This window comes from Danio aesculapii, chromosome 1 (assembly GCF_903798145.1).
Source record: "Danio aesculapii chromosome 1, fDanAes4.1, whole genome shotgun sequence".
NCBI lineage: Eukaryota > Metazoa > Chordata > Actinopteri > Cypriniformes > Danionidae > Danio > Danio aesculapii.
The window spans coordinates 16106973-16134291 of record NC_079435.1 but is presented as its reverse complement, the minus strand read 5'-3'; the positions used below and the strand labels follow the sequence as shown (position 1 = coordinate 16134291).

At 37.9% G+C, this 27319-nt stretch overlaps 1 protein-coding gene across 2 annotated transcripts; it reads right to left on the bottom strand.

Moving 5' to 3' along the window:
• Positions 1-626: 626 nt before the first annotated feature.
• tcirg1a (T cell immune regulator 1, ATPase H+ transporting V0 subunit a3a) lies at positions 627-27319 on the bottom strand. 2 transcript variants are annotated; one of them, XM_056456715.1, is made up of 21 exons: positions 27151-27319; positions 25407-25529; positions 23700-23778; positions 23424-23572; positions 19423-19518; positions 19268-19329; positions 17480-17606; positions 17305-17387; positions 17089-17182; positions 15625-15837; positions 13856-14006; positions 13606-13745; positions 11089-11246; positions 9210-9300; positions 9007-9125; positions 8703-8916; positions 8506-8613; positions 6126-6218; positions 4578-4698; positions 4314-4485; positions 627-1299 (listed from the first exon to the last, which is right to left on the bottom strand). In XM_056456715.1, the coding sequence occupies exons 2-21, from the start codon at positions 25521-25523 to the stop codon at positions 1215-1217; spliced, it is 2472 nt and encodes an 823-aa protein (XP_056312690.1). In that variant the 5' UTR covers positions 25524-25529; positions 27151-27319; the 3' UTR covers positions 627-1214. The 2 variants fall into 2 exon arrangements, with proteins under 2 accessions (XP_056312690.1, XP_056312691.1); XM_056456716.1 differs by having other exon boundaries at positions 25407-25503.

The window sequence follows — 27319 nt, the reverse complement described above, 5'->3', positions numbered from 1 at the left end:
TCTGAACAGTCTCTGGGTCATTGCATGTAAAGATTTTGAACATCTTCTTGGACACTTTTAATGCTTCCAAACCATTTGCTGCAATTATAAATTGGCCATGTCTTGAGGTAGTTCATATATATGAGGTGTGTGTATATTTATTTATTTATTTATTTACTTACTTATTTACTTATTTATTAAGGACGAGGTCCGAAAAGATGTTAACATTAACATCAACATCCATCATAACCATATAGGGTTTGCCCCTGCCTAGTTTGTGTGTGCTGAAACTTGTGTGGGTCTGCAGATCTGCTGCTGGATATTATAGAATGAAGCCCCACCTTCTAGTACAGGAGCCAATCATCAATCGCTATAGGCTGATGATTCTCCAGGGGAGGGGCCCTGATGAAATGACTTGCCTTAAAGGGACTTGTGCAAAAAAACGGGCGCAGCGTCCGGTTCATGTGGAGCATATGGAACCACAATAATCAGAGTATGAAATATCTTTGAATGTGACGCTTGTCTGGTTTTTGGGTTTAATGTTCAGGGACTGGTTGAGTAAGAGTGCATTTGTTTTTATCTTTATTTTGAAACCGTAGAAACATGTAAAAAAAAAATACAATAATTCACAAATTTCTTAATTACAAAAAAAGCTTTATTAGTATTATCTTTGTAATTCATACATCATATGCTCACCATTAAGTCCTCAGGAAGCTTATAAAACAAACCCTGAGACCAAATAAAAAATTAAATGGAGAGTTCCCCTTAAAATTAAAAATCCTCCTATGCTGTCATGTATTGACAATGTCCAATGAAAATTGCTCAACATCTTGTTCATTCATTCATTTTCTTTTCGGCTTAGTCCCTTTATTAATCAGGGGTCGCCACAGCGGAATGAACCACCAACCTATCCAGCATATGTTTTATGCAGCAGATGCCCTTCCAGCCGCAACCCAACACTGGGAAACATCCATACACACTAATTCACACACATACACTACGGACATTTTAGCTTATTCAATTCACCTATAGTGTATGTCTTTGGACTGTGTGGGAACCTAGAGCATCAAAACATCTCATTGTGTTATAGTACAACAAACTATACAGGTCTGGCACTGAGATTGAATTTTAGTTTTCAATTTAATGTGAACTATCCATTTAATTGCTCTTTAATACTTTAACACATTTAGCTTCAAAATGAAGTATAAAAGCATCTTTACATGTAGTATTTACATTCACTCCAAACGCTGGATTAATTCAAAGGAGAAAGGGTTGAACTTGTATCCAGATCCGCGGTAGAATTTATTCTGAAACTCCACCCTGCGTCGAAAGAGGAATGGAAATGTCAGTTTGACACACACACACAACTCCAAAATAAGACACAACTGAACTGACTGATACTTCAAACTAGTGGAAGCCCTGAAGAGTATTACATCTTTACATAACGAATAAGTTTATTATATTGAAATTTCATCCTCGACGCACGAGTATGGTGCAATTCTACCTCCGTTTTTTTTCCCCTTTACTGAATATTGTTTAATTTACATTGTAATTACTACTAACTTTGTGTCTGGAGAGGAGTAAATGTGTTTATAGCAGGTGGTAAACACTGATTATTACACGTCTCTCTGGAATACCTGACACTGATTGGTCAATCGACGTTCAAAAGTAAGTTATTACCATTGGTTTTTATATGCTCATCTCCTGTCATGCCGCCGTTTTTAACCGTTTGGCGCCATCTTGTGACTGACTCAAACGTGGGTTTGTATATATGCTGCATTTAGCCATTTTTGTTCCTGTCACCTTTACATTTACTGAAAAAGATAACATATTAATGTAGCTTATATCTGTTTTGTGTCTAACTGTTTAGTTGTGTAGCAAATAGCCTTGTGATAAACAGGATAATGTACATCTAGGCTGTTTATGTAGAATAAAGCCAGACAGGCTTATCAGCAGTTGTGTGTGTATAAGACTGAAGGGCTTTATTCTGACAACAACTGCCTAGATGTGCATTAGTGCTTACCTAACAACCATTAAATGGATGACCGGTCGGGTGGGATTGCTATAAAACACTAAGGTAAGGTTAATTTGATTGGCGAGACTAAAGTCCCAGGGTCTCCTCTTGTCAGTCATTATCACACACTAAACCAAAGCAAACCTGAACATCGAATTATCATCAAAGCATGATGTCATACTGCTACACATTTGTGTGATTAAGCAATTATACATAGAAAAAATGCATTTAAAGTGTGTACTATGATGTTCCATTCTGCTTAACTGAACTACATACTTCTAGTCTGAATTAAAATATATTAAAGTTCACCCCAAAATGATCATTTACTCACTCTTTTCTCTCCCTCAGGTAATTTCTATCATTTAATTTCTTATGTTAAACCCAAAATAAAATATTTTGAAGCTGCAAAACCTGTAACTACTGCAATCCATACTAGGAAATACAAATAACAGGGAAGTCAATGGTTACAGGTTTCCAGCTTTCTTCAAAATATCTTCTTTTGTGTTAAAAAAACAATTATAGCACCTGAGAGAGAGAAAAGAGTAAGTCAAACCTAGTGGTTAAAAAATAGCGGCAAAGATTTATACAGTTTTAAATGACACTTTGTATTTTGGGGCTGAAGTGGACTTCAGTCAGAACTGACCAAAACAAACAGTAAAGCTGTGCATATACACTCACCGGCCACTTTATTAGGTACACCTGTCCAACTGCTCGTTAATGTACATTTCTAGTCAGCCAATCACATGGCAGCAACTCAATGCATTTAGGCAAGTAGACATGGTCAAGACGATCAGCTGCTGTTCAAACTGAGCGTCAGATCTTTTTTTGACTAACTGCATCTGTTTAATAGTTGGCTTTTTTTTCATATTTATTTTGTGTTGTCACTTTACGTACACTGAAGCTTCTGTAGCGAAAACAAATTCCTTGTGTATGAAGCACACTTGGCAATAAAACTGATTCTGAGAATGAGGAATAGAGGTGATTTAAGTGACTTTAAATGTGGCATGGTTGTTGGTGCCAGACGGGCTGGTCTGAGTTTTTCAGTCACTGCTGATCTACTGGGATTTTCACGCACAACCATCTCTAGCAGCAGAAAACCACACCGGGTGCCACTCCTGTCAACTAAGAATAGGAAACAGAGTCTACAATTCGCACAGGCTAACCAAAATTGGACAATAGAAGATTGGCAAAACGTTGCCTGGTCTGATGAGTCTCGATTTCTGCTGCGACATTCAAATGGTAGGGTCAGAATTTGGCATGAACAACATAAAATCATGGATCCATCCTTCCTTGTATCAACGGTTCAGGCTGGTGGTGGTGGTGTAATGGTGTGGGGGATATTTTCTTGGCCTACTTGGGCTATTAGTTCCAATTGAGCATCATGTCAACACCACAGTCTACATGAGTATTGTTGCTGACCATATCCATCCCTTTATGATCACAGTGTACCCATCTTCTGACGGCTACTTCCAGCAGGATAACGCACCCTGTCAAAGCACTAATCATCTCAGACTGGCTTCTTGAACACGACAATGAGTTCACTTTACTCAAATGGCCTCCACAGTCAGCAGAACTCAATCCAATAGAGCACCTTTGGGATGTGGTGGAACGGGAGATTCGCATCATGGATGTGCAGCCGACAAATCTGCAGCAACTGCGTGATGCTATCATGTCAATATGGAGCAAAACTCTGAGGAATATTTCCAGTTCTGAAGGCAAAAGGCAGTCCAACCTGGTACTAGTAAGGTTTACCTAATAAAGTGCTGGTGAGTATGTGTATGTGTATGTGTTGTTTTTAAAGCTGCAGTATGTAGGATTTACCTAGTGCTTGAACTAGCTATTGTAGTCCAAATTCAAAATATTGGAGATGTATTTTTTTCCATCTAGCCCCTTCTGACCACTACACAAACCCATGTTACCAGATTTTAGACGACAACAACAGGAGTGGGCTAGCTTTACCATCAAGCCTTACACTGTAAGCTGCTTAGCTAATGTTTACGTTTGTAATATTTATATTATCTGCCTCTCAGTCCTCTAAAGGTCACATTTTTGTCAGTGCCTGCATATATTGCGGCAGCCATCATGGCTCAAATGAAAACGCAGTGTATTCTGCAATGGCAACGTGGGGTGCTGATATATAGCTGTTTAAATTGGCAGTGGGCTGATTATAGAGACCAAAACAAAGACAGACAATCTGACACAGAACGCACATTTTCCAAAAAGACTAACTAACTTTAGCATTGTTTTTCAGATAAACAAGTATGTTCACTTAGCATGTTTTTAAAATTTCTCCAAGCACTCTTCTGTGTGTTTATCTCACCAGTGCAGCCGGAGCGCATGCAGGAAGGCCGACAGTCCCTCCATGACCAGCAGGATGGAGACGGTGAGCGTGGCAAAGATAGAGAAAACAACGGATAGCACCACAGAGCCAACATAGCCTTGCCATGACAGGGAAATCCTCATCACCATCACCCAGAGAACCTCCGCCAGCTCTAACACACAAATACACAACATATTACACATCTGACAGTTGGATTGTGAGTGAATGCGTGGCAGTTGTGGATGATTGTAATTTTGTGCGTACGTGCATGAGCGAGGCTGAGGGCCCAAAGGCGGAGGTATGAGGCAGTGTTGGAGATGCAGCCCAGACAGTACTCTATAGTGTGGATGGCCTGCTGCATGAACACCTCTGTCCACTCAAATTCCTGGAAAGACCAATAACATCAGCATCACTTGCACTGAATAATTCATTCATGAACTGCACTGATCCGTGGATGTCTAAAATAGCCTACTACTCGAGAAGGTACTACATTTGAATTGAATTTACTATAAGACTGTTAGACAAGTATGTTCCATATAGTATTAATGTGAGAAGTATGAATTCAGACGCCATTTGTCCTTATTTCACTCAAAGCAAATGAAAAGCAGAGTTGGGATTTCTGTTGAGGTGATGGCAGACACCTTTAAAGATGGAGGAGACACTTGTGGACGCTGTTTTGAGTTATCAGGAGCTGTTTGACTCCTCAAATCTTGAATATCACAATTTTATTAAATATGACAATTATAACAGTATCAACAGCCCGACCCCTTAGAGTTTTCTACTGTTAATGTATCCCTGATTCAAATGGTCCATTCAAAGAGTCTCCAGTTAATGATTCACTGACTTAAGTTTTCATATTAGAGAGAGTCTTTGGTTATTGATCTACTGGTTTAAAGGGCACCTATGTTGAAAATCAACTTTTGTATGCTGTTTGGACAGAACTGTGTGTGGGTATAGTGTCATATTGGGGTGATATAAAGACAATAAGTCTCTTTTTTTTTTTTTTTTTATAATAATTTTTTAGGGGTTTCACTTTTTATTGTATAGGACAGTAGAGAGTATTGACAGGAAAGCATGGGGAGCAGAGAGAGGGGAAGGATCGGCATAGGACCGCGAGGTGGGAATCGAACTTGGGTCGCCGTGAGCACCGGACCACTACACCACTGGCGCCGACAGTCTCTTTTTTTATTTCGTGACGTAGGATCCAAATTCCTCCCATTTTGAGGCCCACCGCAACGACATAGGAGTGCAGTTACCCTGCCCAGCGAATTGATTGACAGCTGCGTATTAACGTGTATAATCTTATCAACAAGACCGGACATGCGCAAAGCAACTGGGATTGAAAGATCTGTTCAGCGCTCTGTGATCATCAATCATCATCAAATCCATACAGCAGTGGATATTAACGCGTATCCTGTCGCATTTGCCGTGCAAAAACAGTGCAAATTTAAACACGTGCTGTGTGTGTGTGTGTGTGTCCGCTGTGACTGTGTGTTTGTGACTCATCGTTGCATAAAGGCTTGAATTAACTCCACAACAAATACATCAAATAATCATTGGGAAAGTTCTTACTGTAGCATACCTGCCAACACTCCTGTTTCCAGGAGTCACTCGTATTTCAGACCCATCTCCTGCCACCCTCCTGTTTTTTTATTATTTCTCTCGGAAAACTCACATAATTTCACCCATACCCCCCACCACACAAAAGACTTATCTTAAATCTTGAAAAAAAAAAGGTAAAATAGGTGCCCTTTAAGTCATCCAGTAAGAATGAGCGTACAATTATTGATCCACTGATTTGATGTTTCTTACCTGTTCCTCTCTTCCTCCTCCTCCCTCTAGGTCAACTAGTTGAGCATTTATTGAGCTGGTGTCTGTGACTAGAGAGCGCTGCTCCTCATGTAGCTGTAAAAAAAAAGCCATCATTTTCTTCACAGTATTGGTGATAACTGCAATAAGACAGCTGTTGCTCACTCTGCATTTCAGCTAAAAGAGCCACATGCCTCTTCGGTAAGTCCAAGCTTTGCCATTTCACAGAAATTCTGACTGACATTCACCTTATCAAAACAACATGGCTGTTGTGACTTTTGTTCCCGCCTGTTTCTCCTGCATCCAACATGATGATTAAAACAACACGTTTGTTCGATTACCAACCAATTTACCCAGACCTTTATGCGTGGCCTATTATGAGAGGATACTTGGTTCATGTGGCTGGTCATAATGTTTTAGAGATTAAATCGGAGACTAACGTGATCAAAAAACCTTTGGAGACTCAGAAACCATACAGTTGTGTGAAAAATTTGGGACACCTGATGATTCAGATGCCTGTAGATCTACTTTAAGCAGTAATTACTTAAAGTAGTCTCTCAGATTATTTTGGAGTGTTTTTTTTGCACCGCTCTTGCCACAGTATTTCAGTGTGTGAATGAACTATTGCTAACTTTAACTTTACAGCTGTTTTTTTGTTTTGCTTGTGTGTTTAGGGTCAATAGCTGTTTCCATCCAAAGATGTGAATTAAATGTATGCGCAAAACTGAAATATCACTTAAAAGACGTACGAATAAAGCAGTGTTTCCATCCAACGAGTCAGAACAAAATCTTCACTTCTTAATTAACTCGCGCCAAATGTTGAAAAATAAATTTTCTGCGGTGGGAGAAGCTGTGTCAATCTTTTCTTTATTTAATAAATGACTTGCACCTCAAAGACCATGCTGACACGCAATAAGCCTGTGGTGGTGTTTGAAGATGTAAGACGCAGAGCACAGATGCTCTTGACAGTTCTGGAGATCATTAATAATATAATAACACTAATACTGAAATGGTTAAGGCGTTTTAGAATGACCAAAACAACATTTCAGATGTTTTACAATGTGCTCAGCCTGGTTTGCCCATTCACAAACATTTTTATCACATGGTCTCTTACAACAAAATCACATGACCTTTTTTAATGCGCACACTGGAACTTGTTCGGTAAAAGTGTTTCCATCGTAGTTTGTAGTATCTTTTCTTATCAAATAAAAAGTTTATCCTACTCAGTTATGTGCATACGTTTTTATGTGCATCTTAACGTTTCCATCAACCAATTATTTTCATTTATTTATTTATTATTATATATTTTTTATGATATCCAAAATGCACATAAAAAAGGTGGATGGAAACATAGCTAGTGTCTTGTTGCATCAACCAGTTTGGGCTAAACTTTAGCTGTTGGACAGGCTATGTTAACACAGCTGAGGGCTCAAATAGTTCTGCAGATGTTTAGTTAAAGCATTTGATCAACACTGCCTGACTTATTGTAGTTAAAGTCACCATGAAACGGAAGTTAAGACTGTCCTTTTATTCCTCAAACCAAATGGATTGTTGAAAATGAAGGAAGATTGACAAATGGACAAATTTAGAGCACACCCAATGATACGTCTACCCTGAAGGTATTCCATGTGAACGGGAAGTGAAGAAAAGTCATTTCGAGGAAGGAGAGAAGGTTATGATGTTTGTATCAAGCAACATGATCATTTATGTCAAGCACTACAATGTCCATATTAAAATAAGTACAGTGCATTTTTTGATTTCATGGCAACTTTATTGATATAAATTGTTCATCTAAAGTTTTATTTTCTATTTTATTTTTGGTGGCATGGTGGCTCAGTGGTTGGCACTGTTGCCTCACAGCAGGACGGTCGCTGGTTCGAGTCCCGGCTGGTCCAGTTGGGATTTCTGTGTGAAGTTTGCATGTTCTCTCCATGTTGGCGTGGGTTTCGTCCAGGTGTTCCAGTTTCCCCCACAGTTCGAAGACATGCGCTATAGGTGAATTGGATGAACTAAAATGGCCATAGTGTATGAGTGTGGGTGTGTGTGAATGTGAGTGTGTATGGGTGTTTCCCAGTACTGGGTTGCGGCTGGAAGGTCATCCATTGCGTAAAACATATGCTGGAAAAGTTGCCGGTTCATTCTGCTGTGGCGACCCAAGATAAAGGACTAAGCTGAGTGAAAATGAATTAATATTAAAAAATTTTAATGGCCTGATATGGAAAAACTGGAATTTCATAGGGTGTCTTAGCTTTTTTCACATGACTATAGCTAGAGCATGACCCTATTGTGCTAATGCGTCCATAATCATAACAATCTGTTTTCAAAGCTTTTTTTTTGATCACAATCTACCCATCTATATGTCAGAGGTTTCCCCCATGTTTACCGTTCTCCGGCTGTTCCTATGCTGGAAGTAGAGCTGAAGTGGTTTTCCCAGTAACAGCAGTGGAACCGCCAGCAGAGCCAAACACACTAATATCCTCTGCACTGTCATCTAAAGAAAGTGAGATATACATTAGTTGTGGAAGTAAAAGTATGACTAAACAATGTTGAAACTAATCAGTATGTGACTGATTCTCTTACCTGTCCAGGATAAAGTGGTGGGTTGCTTGGATTCTCGGAGAACAGGAACATGTCAATGAAGTGGATCAGGATGCTGGGAGCACGGTCTGAATCCTGAGGTCCAAACGCAATCCATTTAAACACCACCATAAAGACCAGGTACCCAAAAAGACACAACATGAACACTAACTCAGGAATCAACACCAGGAACACACTGCTTGCATTCCCAAAGTACCTGAAAAGAAAGAGTAAGAGGAGAAGTATAATAGATAAACACATTGCAGGTCATTAATAACCAGAGAACATCAGAAATATAGTGGCTCACATGTAGTTAAAGAAGGATAAGCAGACCCCAAACGTCATGTGGATGACCCCGATGATCACAGACATTTTCATCTTGTAGGAATTGAGGAAGGTGAGGTGGTTATTGGCAAGACTCCAGATCTAAGAGTCAGGAAACAGTGAAATCAAAACCTAAACCTCACAGAAAGAAGGACACAGGGAGGATCTGATCTGAAACATGCTTACCGGGTCAATGCCGAATGGATATGGTCCCTGGAATACTCCAGTTACATTAGGGTCCAACATGAGGTACTGGTTGCTCCTCAGAGTTTCATCACTAATCCAAGCACAGGAACAAAAACAAAAAAGAGAGTAAAACGAGGGCAAGTTGAAGTGTTGGAGAAGTTTCATTCCCAACTTGAACCAGTTTCAAAATATGTATATGGAAAATCTGCTGAACACCAGTGACTATTAGACTAATAAAACTCATAGCTGATTCCTAGAAAAAGGCAAAGTTCTTAATCTGTTTGGCCTCACAAAGCTAAGGAAATCCTGAACTTCCTGACAGTAAGTCTGGTTCATTAACACTGCATATTAAAGGACATCCCGTGCTTTTGGCTATTGCATATCATTTATTAACTGAGCAGGAGGTTTTAAAGGAGCTTTTAAGATGATTGAACAGAAACAATGACTTTTTGCAAATTTATTTAGTGCTTCATGTGGTTTGATGTACAAATGTATTGTGGTAATCAAGGATGTACAAGGGAAACGGAAACATGGCTAAAACATCTCCCATGGCCTGCACAGTTACCGGATCTAAATATTGTTGATCCACTTTGGGATGTTTTGAAGGAGCGAGTCAGGAAACTTTTTTTTCTCCACCAGCATCACGTAGCGCCTTGACCACTATTTTGCAGGAAGAAGGGCTCAAAATCAAAATTGGGGCCCTGGCGTATCGACGAATGATGAAAGCGGTCAGTGCTGCATGTGGGGCCCTGGCGTACCTGCATTTCGTTGCCTTGTACTTGTACATGTGTGATGACAATAAATTGAATCTAATCTAATCTAAATCCCTCTGGCCACAGTACAGGACTTATATCTGCCATTCCCAAGATGAATTGATGCTGTATTGGCAACAAAAAGAGGCCCTACACCATACTAATACGTTATAGTGGTCTAAAACCAGGCATTTCAGTTTCATTGTCCAACCCTTGAAGGAAAGAACAGGGCTTGTTGTCATTTTTTCCAATCCACTGAACTTTTTAAAGGTTTATTTTTGCCTTTATTTTGACAGGGCAGTAGCAAAACCAGAACCAAAGTTAGAGAAAGAAAGAGAAGTGGGATAAAACTGGGAAAAGTTGGCGAGCCAGAACTCAAACTTAGAACGGCCAAAGAGTAGACTATTGGTGCTGACCAATCCAGTGAACTATTTTGTGACAGATTTATTTTTAAAGGTCATTGTCCATATTATCCAAACCCACTAAACATTTATCCATCTTCGATTTTCAATCATACAAAATATAAGACAGTAATTGAGAATCAGACTTGTTTCAGGTAATTGAGAATCAAGACAATAAATACAACACTCTGTCATGAAACTCTATGTGCAGGCTGATAGGTCTTATTCATAGGTCCAACTCAAAGGACTGGGAATTGGTTACTGTCACCTTAATGGCCAATGAGCTTGCTCCTCAGCTTTTAAATGTAATACGTATCGTGTTTTTGGAGATGCTTCTCCAACTGTGTTTAGATCTGCTATGGGTATTCTTGTATGTTACGTTTGGAGCAGCAATGTGTTATATTCTGTAAAATAATAACTGGCAGTGAATAAACTGGCAGTAGCAAGTTTCAGTACTTGCTCTCAGTCCAATAATAAATGCAGCAGCATAGCAGATCTGTTACAACAATCCAAACACATCAACAGTGCCATATACATATTAATTATCACGCTAATTCTCTCTAAGAGTTGTCATGACAGAGCTCCTTTTATCAACTTTATCCTACTTTGTAGACCTTTTACATTTGCAGAAAGCTACATTACGCTCTACAGGTGCACAAGTTATTTGAGATTGCATAATTGGGACGCTAGTTGAATCTTTTAGGTAAAAGTAACAGTGTGCAGTACCTCCAGTTGTAATGCTGAATCATGGGTTTGAGGTGCCAGCCAGAGGAAACAGGACTGAGTCCTTTACTGAAGCACTCATTATAAATAGCCCCAGTGTAGATGGAGAACAACCCCATCATGAGGATCAGATACCTCCCGTCAAACAGCATACGCCAAATCTAAGATACACACAGAAAAGAAATACTAACACTTTAGTTTAAGTGCTCTATTAATAAGATATTGGCTCTTTATTAGTATTCTGCATGATCTTACTCTACATCTCTAATCCAACCTCATACCTAAACCTGACTACTTTACTACTTTAATAACTATAATAAGCGACTAATTAGAAGATTATTGAAGCAAAACTCACATATAATGGTTTATTAATAGCAAGAATTGTACCTTAAATTAAAGTGTGGCCAAAAAACTAACAACCTACAAACCTAATGCTTAGCACAATGAGCTTGCTGATCAGGCTGAGGACCCGAGGTGTAAGAGTGAGAATCAGCCCGGCAAAAATGGTTCTCTAGCACAGTGTTTCCTAACCCTGTTCCTGAGGGCACACCGACAGTACATTTTTCGATGTTTCCTTTATCTGACCCATTCATTTTAGGTTTTGGAGTCTCTACTAATGTTCTGATGAGTTGTTCAAGTGTGTTTGATTAGGGAGAGGTTGAAAATGTGTACTGTTGATGTGCCTTTAGGTTAGGAAACACTGTTCTGGCACCAACAAGATTTTCATTAAAACATCACATTAACAAGCAAAGCAGTCCAGAGGCAGAATGAACAAAAATTCCAGAGGCAGAGCAAGCAAAGCAGTCCAGAGGCAGAGCGAGCAAAGCAGTCCAGAGGCAGAGCGAGCAAAGCAGTCCAGAGGCAGAGCGAGCAAAGCAGTCCAGAGGCAGAGCGAGCAAAGCAGTCCAGAGGCAGAGCGAGCAAAGCAGTCCAGAGGCAGAGCGAGCAAAGCAGTCCAGAGGCAGAGCGAGCAAAGCAGTCCAGAGGCAGAGCGAGCAAAGCAGTCCAGATGCAGAACGTACGAACAAGTCCAGATGCAGAACGAACGAACAAGTCCAGATGCCGAGTGAACGAACAAGTCCAGAGGCAGAGCGAACAAACAAGTCCAGATGCAGAGCGAACAAACAAGTCCAGAGGCAGAGCGAACACACAAGTCCAGAGGCAGAGCGAACAAACAAGTCCAGAGGCAGAGCGAACAAACAAGTCCAGAGGCAGAGCGAACAAACAAGTCCAGAGGCAGAGCGAACAAACAAGTCCAGAGGCAGAGCGAACAAACAAGTCCAGAGGCAGAGCGAACAAACAAGTCCAGAGGCAGAACGTACAAACAAGTCCAGAGGCAGAACGTACAAACAAGTCCAGAGGCAGAACGTACAAACAAGTCCAGAGGCAGAACGTACAAACAAGTCCAGAGGCAGAACGTACAAACAAGTCCAGAGGCAGAACGAACAAACAAGTCCAGAGGCAGAACGAACAAACAAGTCCAGAGGCAGAACGAACAAACAAGTCCAGAGGCAGAACGAACAAACAAGTCCAGAGGCAGAGCGAACAAACAAGTCCAGAGGCAGAACGTACAAACAAGTCCAGAGGCAGAACGTACAAACAAGTCCAGAGGCAGAACGTACAAACAAGTCCAGAGGCAGAACGAACAAACAAGTCCAGAGGCAGAACGAACAAACAAGTCCAGAGGCAGAACGAACAAACAAGTCCAGAGGCAGAACGAACAAACAAGTCCAGAGGCAGAACGAACAAACAAGTCCAGAGGCAGAACGTACAAACAAATCCAGAGGCAGAACGTACAAACAAGTCCAGAGGCCATGAGCAGCAAATGCTAGAGTTTTAGATTAAGTGAAACAATGAGTTCTGAATACATCTGAAGTTTATTTTACTTAAAATATCAGAAAATCATGAAAATATTGATTACATCAATCAATCAATGATTTGCAAAGCTAATAGAAGGCACATGGATACATTACTGTATAATTTGGAGTTTTAAGGTAGTAATTTCTTTTTAGGATATTAATATTTTTCATTCATTTATAATGGGTCTGTGGTAAACAGAAATTGACAGAAACTACTCAACATAACGTGACAATTGCTGTACAGTGTGATATAGACATACTCATATTAAAAAATTACATTTTGAAGCTCCTATTTGTATTTTATAAAACATGTTTCTAAAATGTAACAGCATTGGATGTTTTAAAATTTACTGGCATGTCAAAGAATAGTTCTCCCAAAATGAAAAATTACTCATCATTCTCTTTTTTTAACCCGAAAAAATAGATTTAAAAACATTTTAAACCAGTAACCATTGACATCCATAGTTGGAAAAACAAATGCTAAGCAACTCAATGGTCACCCATTTCCAACATTCTTCAATATATCTTCTTTTGTGTTCAATATAAGAGATCAATTAAAACAAGTTTGGGAAGAATGCAGGATGAGTAAAGATTTAAAAATTTTTGGTTGAACTATCCCTTTAAATCGGTTGCAAAGATTAAGATATGTATAAACTAAAACCTCATTACTGTTAGTCCTCATCTTAGGGTCTCTTTCCTCCAGAATCATCCACAGGGCAGCCAACGTCATGAGTAAACCATGACCAACATCTCCAAACATCACCGCAAACAGGAAAGGGAAAGTGATAATGGTGTATACAGCTGAGAAGAAAACACACACATTCGCACACACAAGACATTTACTGTGAGGTGCTTCTGTATCTTTAAAGCATTAAAAAAGACCTATAATCCATCAAATGTGTGAATGTTACCTGGATTAACCTCTCTGTAACTGGCTACACCGTAAGCATCCACAATGTTTTGGAAGCTGGAAGTGAAAGCGTTGGTTTCAAAGAGTGTTGGAGGAGATGTGGGTGCTGGTAATCGGTTGTAGAAAGAATCGACACTGCTACCGCTCTTTCTCTAAAATACAGAAGAATATGATGTTATGAGATTCATTTATTAATTTTCCTTCGGCTTAGTCCCTTATTTATCAGGGGTCGCCACAGCGGATATTCTGGCATATGTTTTACGCAGTGGATGCCCTTCCAGCCGCAACCCATTACTGGGAAACACCCTTAAACTCTTACATTCACACACACTACAGCCAATTTTGTTTACTCAATTCACCTATTGCGCAAGTCTTTGGATTGGGGGAAACCGGAGCACCCGGAGGAAACCTATGCGAACACGGGGAGAACATGCAAACTCCACACCCAAATGCCAACTGGCCTAGCCCGGACTCGAACCTGCAACCTTCTTGCTGTGAGGCAACAGTGCTAACCACTGAGCCACCATGCCGCCATTACGAGATTCATTTATTTACTTTTTACATTAGTAAATATGAATACTAAACTAATGCTTTGCATTAGTATATAAGAGTTTGACTTATTATTTGATCTAAAAATGTATGCATCAAAACTATATTGCCGTGTTATGCTACTTTAAAGGTTTCTAATTTAGTTCTGGTGGTTTCCTGTAGGTTTGCATGCATACAAAATCAAAAAAACAATTTAATTTTCTAGAATTTTCATTTTTGTTCAGTGACCCTAAACCTCTAATCTTCTCTGATTGGGGTGGGAATACGATATGAACCCACGATACGATATTATCACGAATGATACATGTCATGATACAATATTATTGCTATTTTATTATGAACTTATCTTTTTCCAACTTCCAATAATGTCCACAAAGGGAAATTTAGGCAGTTTTATTACTGCAGTGCAAAATGGGATTGTTAAGCAGACAAACTGACCAACACGTTAATAAAATCCCGTAATAAATGTTAAATGCACGTTTCTGTCATACCACTATCTTTATTTTACAAATTTGTTGAAGGAACAGGTTTTGTTATAGTTTTTACATGAAAAAAATCGCTATGCTGTATCAATATTTTCCCCCACCCTGATATCTGATTGGCCCAGTCTGTTGTGATTGGTCCACCATGTACAGCACATCATAAATAAATGAGACAATACCATTTTAAACATTGGGATATGAACAGTAATGACAGAGTCAATCTGGAAGTGAATGTAAAGTAGATTTGCTTTCATAAAGCAGAAAAAGGCAACATTTTGACAAAAGAACCAAACTTTTCCAGGCCTCAAGTACAATTACAGTGCCCATAGGCAGCCAATGAACACCACATGCGAATTATGCAAATTTGTTACCAATAAGAAGCAAGAATTTAATTATTGACAACTCTATTTATCATTCACTTAGATCAGGGGTGTCCAAACTCGTTCCTGGAGGGCCGTTGTTCTGCAGTTTAGCTCCAACTTCCTTCAACACGCCTGCCTGGAAATTTCTAGTATACCTAGAAAGAGTTTGATTAGCTGCTTTAGGGGTGTTTAATTGGGGTTGAAACTAAAATATGCAGGACACTGTCCCTCCAGGACAAAGTTTGGAAGACTTGGAAGATCTTTAAAACAGGTCTTTTATGTTTACAAACAGCTGATGACAGGCCTGATATTTCAAAATAAAAGCATTTTGAATAAACCTAATTTGACGTCAGTGTGTTTAAAGAGCCATTTCTCACCGTTCCTTCCATCAGAGCGCTCTGGAGCAGAAGCAGTTTGGCCACGGGACACCAGGCCTCCGCAATCAGACACTTGTCTGTGACTGAAGGGCTGCACAGATTAAGGACCATCTGCACAGCTTTACACTTCTGCACACGTATCTTCCACTGTGACATCTGACACACACAGCGGGACAGCAGCTGCTGCATATACTGCTCCGTCTGAGACAGCACCTGCAGAATAGGTAAAGTCTGTCCTTTACTGTCCATTTCATTTGAACAGCATAGGAAATTGTACTTTTTTTAACAGGATATATATATATATATATATATATATATATATATATAATAGCATTGTAAAATAGTCATATTTGGTTCATTTAATGTATCCGTGCTTGATAAATTCTTTATTATGCACGCAGAGAAATATGGCTGTCAGACAGTGCACGTTGTGTGAGTGTTTATGCTTTTTTATGCTTCTTATTGCAGAATAAACTGTCAAATAAGACCAATTTATATTTAAAAACACAAACGTTTGACCTTTGTTTGTCCATTTTAATTGAATAAATTAAGAGATGGTTTTCCTTTTTACAGGATTTATATAAAAATAGCATTTGCTGTCATTTTTGGCTTGAAAATGATCAATATCTATTTTTAAAAACTGCTCGCTGTCTGACAGTGTACTTTGTGTAAGTATTTGTTTAATTAATTTTTAATTTTCAGCATCTTATTGAGTGTTTAATGTTTAATCTTAAAGGTGCAGTATGCAAGTTGACACCCAGTGGTTGAACTAGGTATTGCACTCCTGGATCGAAACGCACACAAGCACAGGTTGCCAGTGTACCTGAATATCGAGCCTAAAGGCTGATTTGAACTGTTTTCTAACGAAAAGCAATGACCTGTGATAAAATAATTATTTTTTTCATACTAAAAGGAGGTTTTTGCCATTCAGAATATCTGACTTCAGCATTGTTTTTCAGATAAACCAGAATGTTCACTTAAATATCTGTAAACATACTATGGTATTTCTACGCTTTAGAAGAGTCAGAAACGTACATACCTATAACACTTTAAAATACGAGACAAGTAGTTAATGTTAATTTAAATAATTCATGTATTTACATGTTTTTATTTGTACTGCATTTATTAATTATGGCTCATAATTCATTAATGCATTAGTTAATGCATTCTGCCTTGACATGAACTAACAGCGAACAACTGTATTTTCAAAGATGAATAAATACTGTAATAAATGTTTTGTTCATTGTTTGTCTTGTATTATAAAGTGATACCAGAATATCACACGCAAAAGCAACAAAATTTGTGACATTTCTAAAAATATGTTTAGTTATTTAACTGTTATGAAGTGAACTTTCGAACATTTTAATTGTGTCCAAACCATCTAAAATAGATTCCCTGCATGCTCTTATTTCAGAGAGAATGCAATTCTTCAAAATAAAAAGACGAAGGAATTATTCTGCTTACTGTTTTGATGTCCACTATCCTGCTTTCCAGCCCCTGAAGTATTCCTTCCCTCTCCTCCAATCCTTCCGGATACACAAAGGTATGTGTGCGGAAACTGCGAAAAGAGAGATCCAGAATTTGCCCCATATTATTCATTTCAAAATTATTCAAATGGGGTGAGATTTCTGAAATCTGATACCATGAAAGTGCAAAACAGTAAGCTATAATTTGAGTTACCAATCGCAGATCTTCTTCACTTTCTGTCCAATCTGCTCCCCCCAAAAAGAGATTACAAAGACAGTCCACTGAATCGTCTCTCCCTGTGAGCAGGACAAACATCATGTGCATGATTTAGTTTGATATGTCTATTGAAATGTCTCATCAGATTGACTGTAATGCGATAGTCTCTTACGGTGTCAGGCTCCTCCAGCCTTTCCTCCATCTCCCAGAAGTCTACGATGATGTATCCACGACAGGCCCGCCACAGCAGCCTCTCAAACGCTGGCACCTTCCACGGATGGACCACACCAGCAACAAAACTGCACAGGAAAGTAGTTCACAACATCTAGTGCTGTCACTTTTTGTGTTTGTGCCAAACATTTTAATTATTTCATCATTTACTCATTCTCCACTTGCTCCAAACCAGTTTGAGTCTCTTGCTTCTGTTGAACACAAAGCAAGGTATAATGAAAACATAGAAAAATACAGCCATTTTAGCCACTTATAGTATTTTTTTGTTTCCAATGGATGTCAATGGCTGTTTTTATCCAACATTCCTCAGAATAGCTTGTCTTGTGTTCTGCAGAAGACAGAAGTTCATAAGTTTAAAACCACTTGAGTGTGAGGAAATGAGGAAATGTACATTTTTGGGTGAACTATCCCTTTAAGTGTGAGTGGTTCTTCATACATCTCAGTGGACTTTTTTTTGCTAAAGCCTTGCTAATATGTAAACCTGAAATTTTACAAGCCAAAATCCAGTACTTCTATAATTAGTCCTTGCATCTGCAAATTTTGATTGTATAAATTTGCCAATCTGGCCCACAAAAGTGACTAAAAGACTTTTTGCATGCATAAAAATAGCTAATGTGTCCACACCTCAGTGTTTACATGTTTAAGCGTCAGTGTTGTAACTTAGCTTCTACCTCCTACCTTCACATTATTCATATTTCAGCAAAGTTTTATTGTCTAAAAAGGTCAACTTTACACTCCTGAAAACCCATTTTCCAGTTGAAACGACTGGATTTCTCCTGCCAAACTTCAATTATAGATGAACTGTACTAAGTGTACTTCAGGCATTATTAATGAGAGCCTTGATCACACAGCTAGTCATAAATGTCAATTTTGCAGATTTGTATGAATTATTCATACATCATATAGAAGCTGAAAAAATAAGCTTTCCGTTGATGTATGGTTTGTTAGGATAGGACACTATTTGGTCAAAATACAACTATTCAAAACCTAGAATCTGAGATTTCAAAATAATTAATCAATACTGATAGGAATCGCCTATAAAGCAGTCAAAAGTTCTTAGCAATGCATTTATCTAATCAAACATTAAGTTTTGATACATTTAGGCAAGGAAGTTTACTTAATATCTTCATTAAAGAAGATATAAGCAGTAAAAGAAGTGTACACAAGGCTTTAGATCAGGGATGCCCAAACTTTTTCTTATGAGGGGCCAAAAACCAAACTTGATTGAGGCTAGTGGGCTGATGGTAAATATAGTTGCCAAGTATAATTTCCTTATTTATTTAATAACATTTAAAAAATAACTAGCAAACATTGCTTTATATTAACTAATATAGTATAATTTTTACATTATATTTTATAATGAACTTATTACAGTAAAAACAACCTAATTTATAACAGAATGGATTTACAGTAGTTTGCCTTGATTTGCTCGCTGTTGTCTTCTTGGTAGTCTTCTATCGTTCAAGTACAGTATTTATATTTTAGAAATTCAGATTAATTTACAACATTTCATTTCAGTTTGCTTTTTTGTAGCTTAGAAATAAAACAAACAAACAAACAAACAAACAAAAACATTACGTCAAATTAGAAATGACGATCTCTGTTAAAGGCATTCTCCCCAACTCTCTCCATCCTTCTCACTCTTTTCTCAGATGGGATGGTGGGCCCAATCAAAGGTTACAATGGGCCAACTTTGGGCATCTCTGCCTTAGATAGATATCATCCTCACCTCAAACGCATATCTTGCCTGCTGTCCAGCAATGCTGATGTCTCAAGAGTCAGAGGTGGAACCTTGAAGGACATTATGAGATGGTTTGGTGAGCATCAGAGAGACATCTCTTGGAGGTAAGCATGCTAAAAGCTGTATTTTTTTTTTCTTTTTACCTGTGAGGTTGGTAGTAAAATGCTCTGCTTCAGGACCCCTCTGTACTGGCTGAGCTGGGTCAGCTGGTTACGGAGACTGTCCCTGTTCCTGGACACCTACAGTACATGAGCACTTGGTCAAGATCATCACAGCACTATCATACTTAATACTTAAAGGTGCTGTATGTAAGTTTTTGACTCTTCTAAAGCATAAAAACACCATTATATGTTTGCAGATATTTAAGAAACATGCTAAGTAAACATATTGTATAACGGAAAACAATGCAAAAGTCAGTTATTCTCCTTTGAAAGCGTGCAATTCGTGTCGTTGTTTTGGTCTCTAACCCACCCACTTCCAGTTTACCCAGTTATACTTTGACACCCCTTAGTGGTAAACACAGAGGGCCCTATCATACACCCGGCGCAATGCGGCACAAGGCGCGACGCAACGGTTGTTTGCTAGTTTCAGCTTGGCGCAAGAGTCGTTTTGCGCCACGCTGTTTAAATAGCAAATGCATTTGCGCTCAAATGTGTGCCCATAGGCGTTCTGGTCTAAAAAAGGAGGCGTGTTGAGGCTCATTGCTGGCACGTTGCTATTTTAAGAAACTACAATAGACTGTTCTATAGACCAGAACAAAGCCGGTCTATTGTCCAGCGCAGAGCATGTTAGTTGAGCGCCTCGCTTACACATTGCTTAATACAGACAGGATGTACAGCAATACGCAAATATCTTTACATATGAAAAATAATAAAAATATTAAGGATATATATATAGGATATAAATATAAAGGATTAAAATATTACAAAAATTTTTATTTTCCAGCCTACATAAATATAAAAACCATACTTTCATGCCTTCATCTCGGGGGGGCTTTTTCAGTTTATTCATAACAATTTGCTTTTGTATAATGTTATTATCATTAGCAGTATTATTCATTATATGCATATTTATGTTTGTTTTATTAAAAACAAGCTTAGATTTGTCCACCTGTCTGGTTTTAGACCATATGGGGCACAGCATGTGTATTAGGATATAACTCAGTTTTTTTAACACACTTCGATATTATTCATTTATTCGTTTGCTGGAAATTAGAACTGAATTAAAAAATGGTTTTGAAACAAATCTTTGCGCTTAACAAACGATATTAATTATTTATAGGCTAATGGATGTCTGTGCGTACTATCCATGAGAGTGAAAGTGAAAGTAAATAATGAGGCTCATCGCTCATTCTCGCGCTGTAGATGCTCTGTTTAACTGTTTTCTTGCTAATGAAACATTCAGTTTTTCCACTTACAAAGTTCGTCATGTAAATAGCAAATGCGCTATGGCATGACACCACTGACTCTTAAAGGGAATGGGAGATGAGCCTCTGATTGGTTTATTCTCAAAACACACCCATAACTCATTAAGAGAATAAGCTCAACTCTGTTAGACCATGCACCACGGCGCAAAGCGCATTTTTCCGTCCTTAAAATAGTAAAAGTGAATTCTGACACGCCCTTAATGCTTTTGCGCACTGCGCTTTGCACTTTGCACATGGATCATCAAAATAGAGCCCAGAGTATTTCTTTCAGTCATAAAGGCTGCCTCAATTTATGCGGGTGCTGCCGAAAAAATGACCCCGCGTGGACAGCAGCAACCTGAAATGAGACGCAGATTCAAAATTATAAAAGTTTAAATTTGTGTCGTACATGACTGTGTGTCGAGTTGTCAGAGTAGAGGCCAGGTGAAAAAAAAACCCTCTCCAATATTTTGAATTTATGTCAATTGAATACTGTCAATCCCACATAATGCACCTTTAATAAGATACTCATAAAAAAATTTATAACAAATATAATCTTTTAGATTACACATTTATGATAGTATGTTCGGATTACATTTAGATTACTTTTGTGCCAATTTCAAGAAGGTATCGATGCAGCCCGGAGACCTCTGAGTGGGAGGGATCATACCGTAAGTAGGTTGAGTGACCTCCAAGTGGGTGGGACTTATGCCCATAGTAATAATACTACTACTACTACTAATAATAATAATAATAATAATAATAATAATAATAATAATAATACGTTTTATTTATAGTGCGCTTTCCTCTAGCCCAAAGCGCTACGAGGCATGGAAGGCAAGCAGTAACAAAGCAGAACAATAAAATTTGAACGATTAAATTGACAAAAATAATCAATCTAAGTTAAAAGCAATGATAAAAAGGTGTCTTGAAGTTTCTTAAAACAGTCCAGAGCAGCGGCATTCCTGATTCTGATGGGTAGACCTTTGCATAACTTAGGCGCACTGCACAAAAAAGCTCTACCACCCATGGTCTTAAGTTTACAGTGTGGCTGATACAGGGCAAGTCCAGATGCAGAACAAAGACTGCAGGTGGGAGTGGCAAGAGTTACCAGGTCACAAATATAGTCAGGTGCCAGTCCATGCACTGCTTTATATGTTAAAATCAAGGTCTTAAAATCAATACGCTACTTAACAGGAAGCCGGTGAAGTTGCTGAAGTACAGGGGTGATTTAAGAGAGCTTGTTGGCAGGCCCCCCGAAGAATGAGTTACAGAAGTCAAGACGTGATGTGATAATGGCATGGATAAATTTTTCCGCATCAGGCTATGATAGAAAAGGTCTAATCCGCACAATGTTACATAGGTGAAAACAGGCTTTTTTTTGTTAAGGGTTTCAAGAAGGCTGGGGTTAAGGTGGTGTAGGTGGAGTACACATTAATAAAACACAACAGGTTACTGTGAGGTTGGGTTTAAGGTTGGAGTAGGCGTAGACATTCATAAAGCACATTATTGGACTCCGTGTCATTAACAAGACATTAAATAAATAAAAACTCCAAGTTTGTACATCCCACTTAGAGCTCAAGTCCCACCCACTTGGAGCTCACTCCAACCTGCGTTTATACCCTTCTTGCCAATTTGATGTCACAGAAGTAGAATATTGTACAATTCTGACAGACACAAAGAAAAAAAGATATTATTAGTTAGTAATACTAACACTACTAATATACCTTGTTGGTGTTTGCAGATAATAACACTGATTAAAAGTCACATCTTATGATTTTAAAACATTTTCTTGAAAATAAGTGCATATAAAAAACAGCAACATTACAATACAACACTGAAAAACAAAAAAAGGGCAAAATCTCTGCTACATCAAATATTTAATTTACAAAACACTAGAATGGGGTATATGCCGAAGCATGCTAATAGGACTTTTAATTTGCCAGTAACCTGGGTTAATCGTTTCCGGTGAATTGTGTGCCGATGCAAAATTGGCACGTTTAAGGTCTGTTTTCTTTAAAAATCAGTGATCTCCACTGGCTAAGTGATATCCGATATATAGTGGGTCTCAGATTGTACAAGAAGCACTGCATTAAATAACATTTTTCCCTGCCATGTCTTTATAATTTGAGCATTTATTTTTCCCCAGTATTTTCATTGGAGCTTCTGCGCTAGCCTGCAGATTCTGACGTGCGAGTAAGCGGCTTTTTGTCTCGTTTTACGCTTGAGCAACTAAATGAATGCCAAAGTCTGTTTAACTGATTGTATTTGAATTACATTACAACATCGATGCTGTAAAAGGAACCGTATAAAATGGAAAAAAAATCACGATAACAGGTCACCGGAAGTTTATCAGTATGGGAACAACACTAGCTCGGCTTATACCCTATTGCATTTCACAATATCAAAAAAAAAATAAAACAATAGCAACAAAAAAGTGAACCACAAAGAATTATGACTGATTTCTAACTATGACCAGTATATTATGAAAAATATATTAATGTAAAAAAAATAGAAGAATCAATGAATCTAAAACAACTTACTGTCATTGTGTAAATAATATGTAATCATAAAAATTAACTGTAGTCTGATTACAAGTATTTAAAAAAGTACTTTATGTTTACTCTTGATTTTTGTAATCTGGATGTCATATAATCCATTACTACCCAGCTCTGACTACATGTTTACCACAATTCCCTTTTCAGGACACCAGAGACTGATGATTTGTAAGCATCACACCTCTCTGAGCTCTCTGGCCAGTCGTTCGCTCTCCTCCTCGATGCAAAGCAGCTCTCTCGGCTGTGGGGCGGATGGGATTGGGCTGACGCTGGGTAGAGGTCCTTTCAGAGGAGGATAGAGAGAACGACTGATCTCTTGCTCCAGATATTCTGATAAGTAAAGGAGACAACATGTTGAAGATGCGCACAGTCAGATTACGCTGATTATGCTGAGTGCTTAGGAGTAAAAACTTTGCTGGTTAACATAATAATAGGTGGTTAGTTACTAAAGACTTACTGAAGGTTTTCTCCAGTTCCTCGCATCTTCTGACTTCTGAAACAAACTTCCTCTGAAATGCGTTCACGTTTGGATTCAACTTAAAAAGATTGGGTTTAAGAGAGGCGAAAAGAGAGATAAAAACAAGGTAAATTGTCAATAATAGAAGGATGTGAGTGCAAATATTTATCTGTAAAATTAATATTTGAACACAGTGTTGCCAACTATTTTCAATGAAAAGGCGCTAAGCTCTGATTGAAAAGTCACTAAACATCGCTAGATTATGACATCCGTCAATTTGCATATTACTGACATCACGTCCAACCGCTTCGGTAGGAAGCTGTAAAGCTTTCTTTTAATCAGAATCAGAATCAGAAAGAGCTTTATTGCCAGGTATGTTCACACATACGAGGAAGAGCTTCTACAGTGCAACAGCATTACAGAGACAAGACAAAAAACAGATAATAAATATATTTTTAAAAAATACAAGTAAGTATTATATTAAATTATATTAATATATTAATAAAAGGGTCTTTATATTTGCACTACGCTTTATATATTCATGTCAATTTAATGACATTTATTTTTGTTTAAATACAGTATATAAGTATAGATGTGCAATGAATTTGCAGTAATCTGTCTGATGTAATTACACAAGTTCAGAAACTGTCACTAAAATCTCTGTGATTGTAAACAAGAAAAGACTAAACAGCCGAATTAAATTGTTAAATTTAAACCAAAGGAGAAGCAGATAGATTTGACTGTACAAGGGAAATACCTCACACTCGCAGTACTAAATCATTTGCTATTGGTACGCAAGGAATGATTTGCTCTCAGACTGCAGGTGGGAGAGACGTGGAGGACTGGGCTGCCTGTGAGTGCTCTGAGGCAGGGGTGGGGCTGACGGCATCACCCGCAGCTTATTGAGAAAAGTAGGAACATTACAGTATGAACAGATGAGAGTCTAAAAAAAATCTCCAACTACACCAAAAAAAGAGTCAATAGATTTGTCGCTAGTCACTTTTTTTTTTTTTTAATTTGTCACAATAGGTGTCTGAAAAGTCCCTAAGTTGGCAACACTGAACACTCGGTCTGTGTTCCGATTTTTAACGTTTTTACAGATCTTTTTTACGCTCAACAGGGTTTGATTTGATATAAATAAATAAGCAAAGCAATAATATAGTCAATATTAATACAATTTAAACTCTCTATATGTAAATTATGTTTAATTCAATTAAGTTGTGCTTAGAAAGAAAAATATATACCGGTACACGTTTTTTATTGTCTAGATGCAATAGAGCTGTAGATGCTCACATCAATATATATCCATAGTATTTGAGACACTGTACAACAATGATTAATGTTTTTACATTACTGTGCTGGTTGGGTTTAGTCTTGGGGTAGGGGTATACTTCAATAAAATCCAATTTAATGGATAATTTAATAAATAATATGAATAACACTCTTTATAATTACTGTTTTTACATTACTGTTATGATTAGGTTTAGAGTTGGAACTTGGAGTAGGGGTAGACATTAATAAAATACAATTAATGGGTAATTTAATAGATAATATGAATAATTCTCGTTAACTTCCGGCCACATCTGTATCCCTTCTAGCAACAATCCATCTGTTGTGCATTTATTTGAAGTCAAACTATTTATAATTTTTTATTTTAATTCTTACTGACCCCAAACACTAAAACAGCAGTATTTGCATTAAACTCACATCTCTGAATTCAACTAAACCCAGCTCTCCAAGCTCACTGACGCAGTTGTAGGCTGAACCAGCCTGTAGAAAGATCTGGACCAGACACATCTCCTCACTTCGAAAGAGGCATCCCATGTTAGCCTGAATTAAAAGGTTTAATAAACAATACGACATGAACAGTAAAAAAATTCATTAAAGCATATACATCTCTTGCAAAAAATGAAGAACAAATGATCAGTGTTTGCTTATTTACTGAATTTCTTGGATCAAATCATGGTTAAAGGCCAGAATTTATGAATAGAAGCTTCTTGGCTAATTGGACAGCTTGTGCTTTTCTTCATTTTGATGTAAAAAGCGTTTGTGCACTGACCGGTTGCATGTGACAGTGGTTAGTTAGTAATCTAATTGAGATTTCATAGGGGATTCACTCGGTCGGTCATATGATGAATACTCCAGAGAAGCAAACCTCAATTAGAGTCATCTGAAACTTATCTGAGATAAAGCATAGTCTGTGTTCAGTACTTAATAAAACGTTATAAAATGACATGCATAACTATTGATTTTGAGGGAGAAACTAGAAAAAATGATATTAATACAATGGGTTTTAGCTATTGATTGTCTCGTGAATTTAAATTTAATGTTACATTTTAACTGAAGTTTCTTTGTTACAGTACAAAATGTGATAGTTCACCAAAAATGAAAATGCTGTCATAATTTACTCACCCTTTACTTGTTTTAAACCTTTATAAGTTTCTAGCTTCAATTAAATCCAAAAGAAGATATTTTGAAGAAAATTGGAAACCTGTCATCATTTACTTCCATAGTATTCGTTTTTCCTACTGTGGAGGTTACAGGTTACGTTTTTCAGCTTTCTTCACAATACATTTTGTTTTCTACAGAATAAAGAAACTCATGAAGGTTTAAAAACCACTTGAAGGTGAGTAGATAGTGAGTACATTTTAATTTTAGGTAAACTGTTCTTTTAAGTAACGTGTAATTAACTATCTGTAATTACTATAGGATTGGGATTTAGTTCAGGGTTATTAGGTTGATGTAATTTGGCTGCTATTACAGTGCTTCTAACATGTAATAAGGACGCTGTAATATAAAATATTACATAGGCTACCATAGAAATATGAACTCCCATAGCTTGCGGTAGCACTTTATTTTGAAGTAATGTACAGTATAAAATAATGATATATCCTTAAACCCACCACTTAACCTAATATAATAATATATTTGACTGAACCTAATATTGACGCCATATTCAAATTATTACAAGTTATAAAAAAAAGTAGCTAACTTACTGTAAGACCGCGGTATAGTTCAAGATTATCTTGTGTTTTCCGGTCAAGGACGTTACGTTAGCTGTAACGTTACATTACAGAAACCCCGTCATTGTGTCTTTAAGGACAGTAATGAAACCGTGCTGCTAAAAGCATGTTCAGTTATCATCATAAATTCTTAACTGTATGTGGTTGGTCTGTGGTAATACAGTCGAGAAAGCACTTTGGCTAATGCAATGCTGTCTTGTGTAAGCGTCAGTCAGTGTGCCGTTACTGCAGCAGCATGGCGGAAAAACGTAAACAAAACCCGGCAACAGAACTAGGGCATCACTGTACTGTCAACAAACGCGCTTCAGATGCCCGTAAATCGCTTTATTTGATGTTTATATAAGACAAACACCAGACTGTATGGCTATAAAAATGAGCTGTTTTATATAATAATTAATTTCAAATGCGCATTAAACTGATAGACTTACCTTTAGCTGGAGACAAAGATCGATAAATACAAATCGATAGAATAAAGATTATCCGCAATTTGATCTCATGGTCGGTGGTGTTCTGAGGCTGTGCGATGTAAACAGCATGAGCTCGTGGACGCTCGTTCCTCCAGCTCAGTCACTGCCATGTGATTCAGTCACTGACTGT

What these genes read in the sequence shown, in the direction of transcription:
- tcirg1a (XM_056456715.1), bottom strand. Translation starts at nt 25,523, where the DNA reads ATGGGATGCCTCTTTCGAAGTGAGGAGATGTGTCTGGTCCAGATCTTT. An exon ending in GTGAAGAAGATCTGCGATTG is followed by an intron (nt 17,183 to 17,304) that starts GTAACTCAAATT and finishes CTCTTTTCGCAG; the next exon opens with TTTCCGCACACATACCTTTG. An exon ending in GAGGAGGAAGAGAGGAACAG is followed by an intron (nt 4,699 to 6,125) that starts GTAAGAAACATC and finishes TGGTCTTTCCAG; the next exon opens with GAATTTGAGTGGACAGAGGT.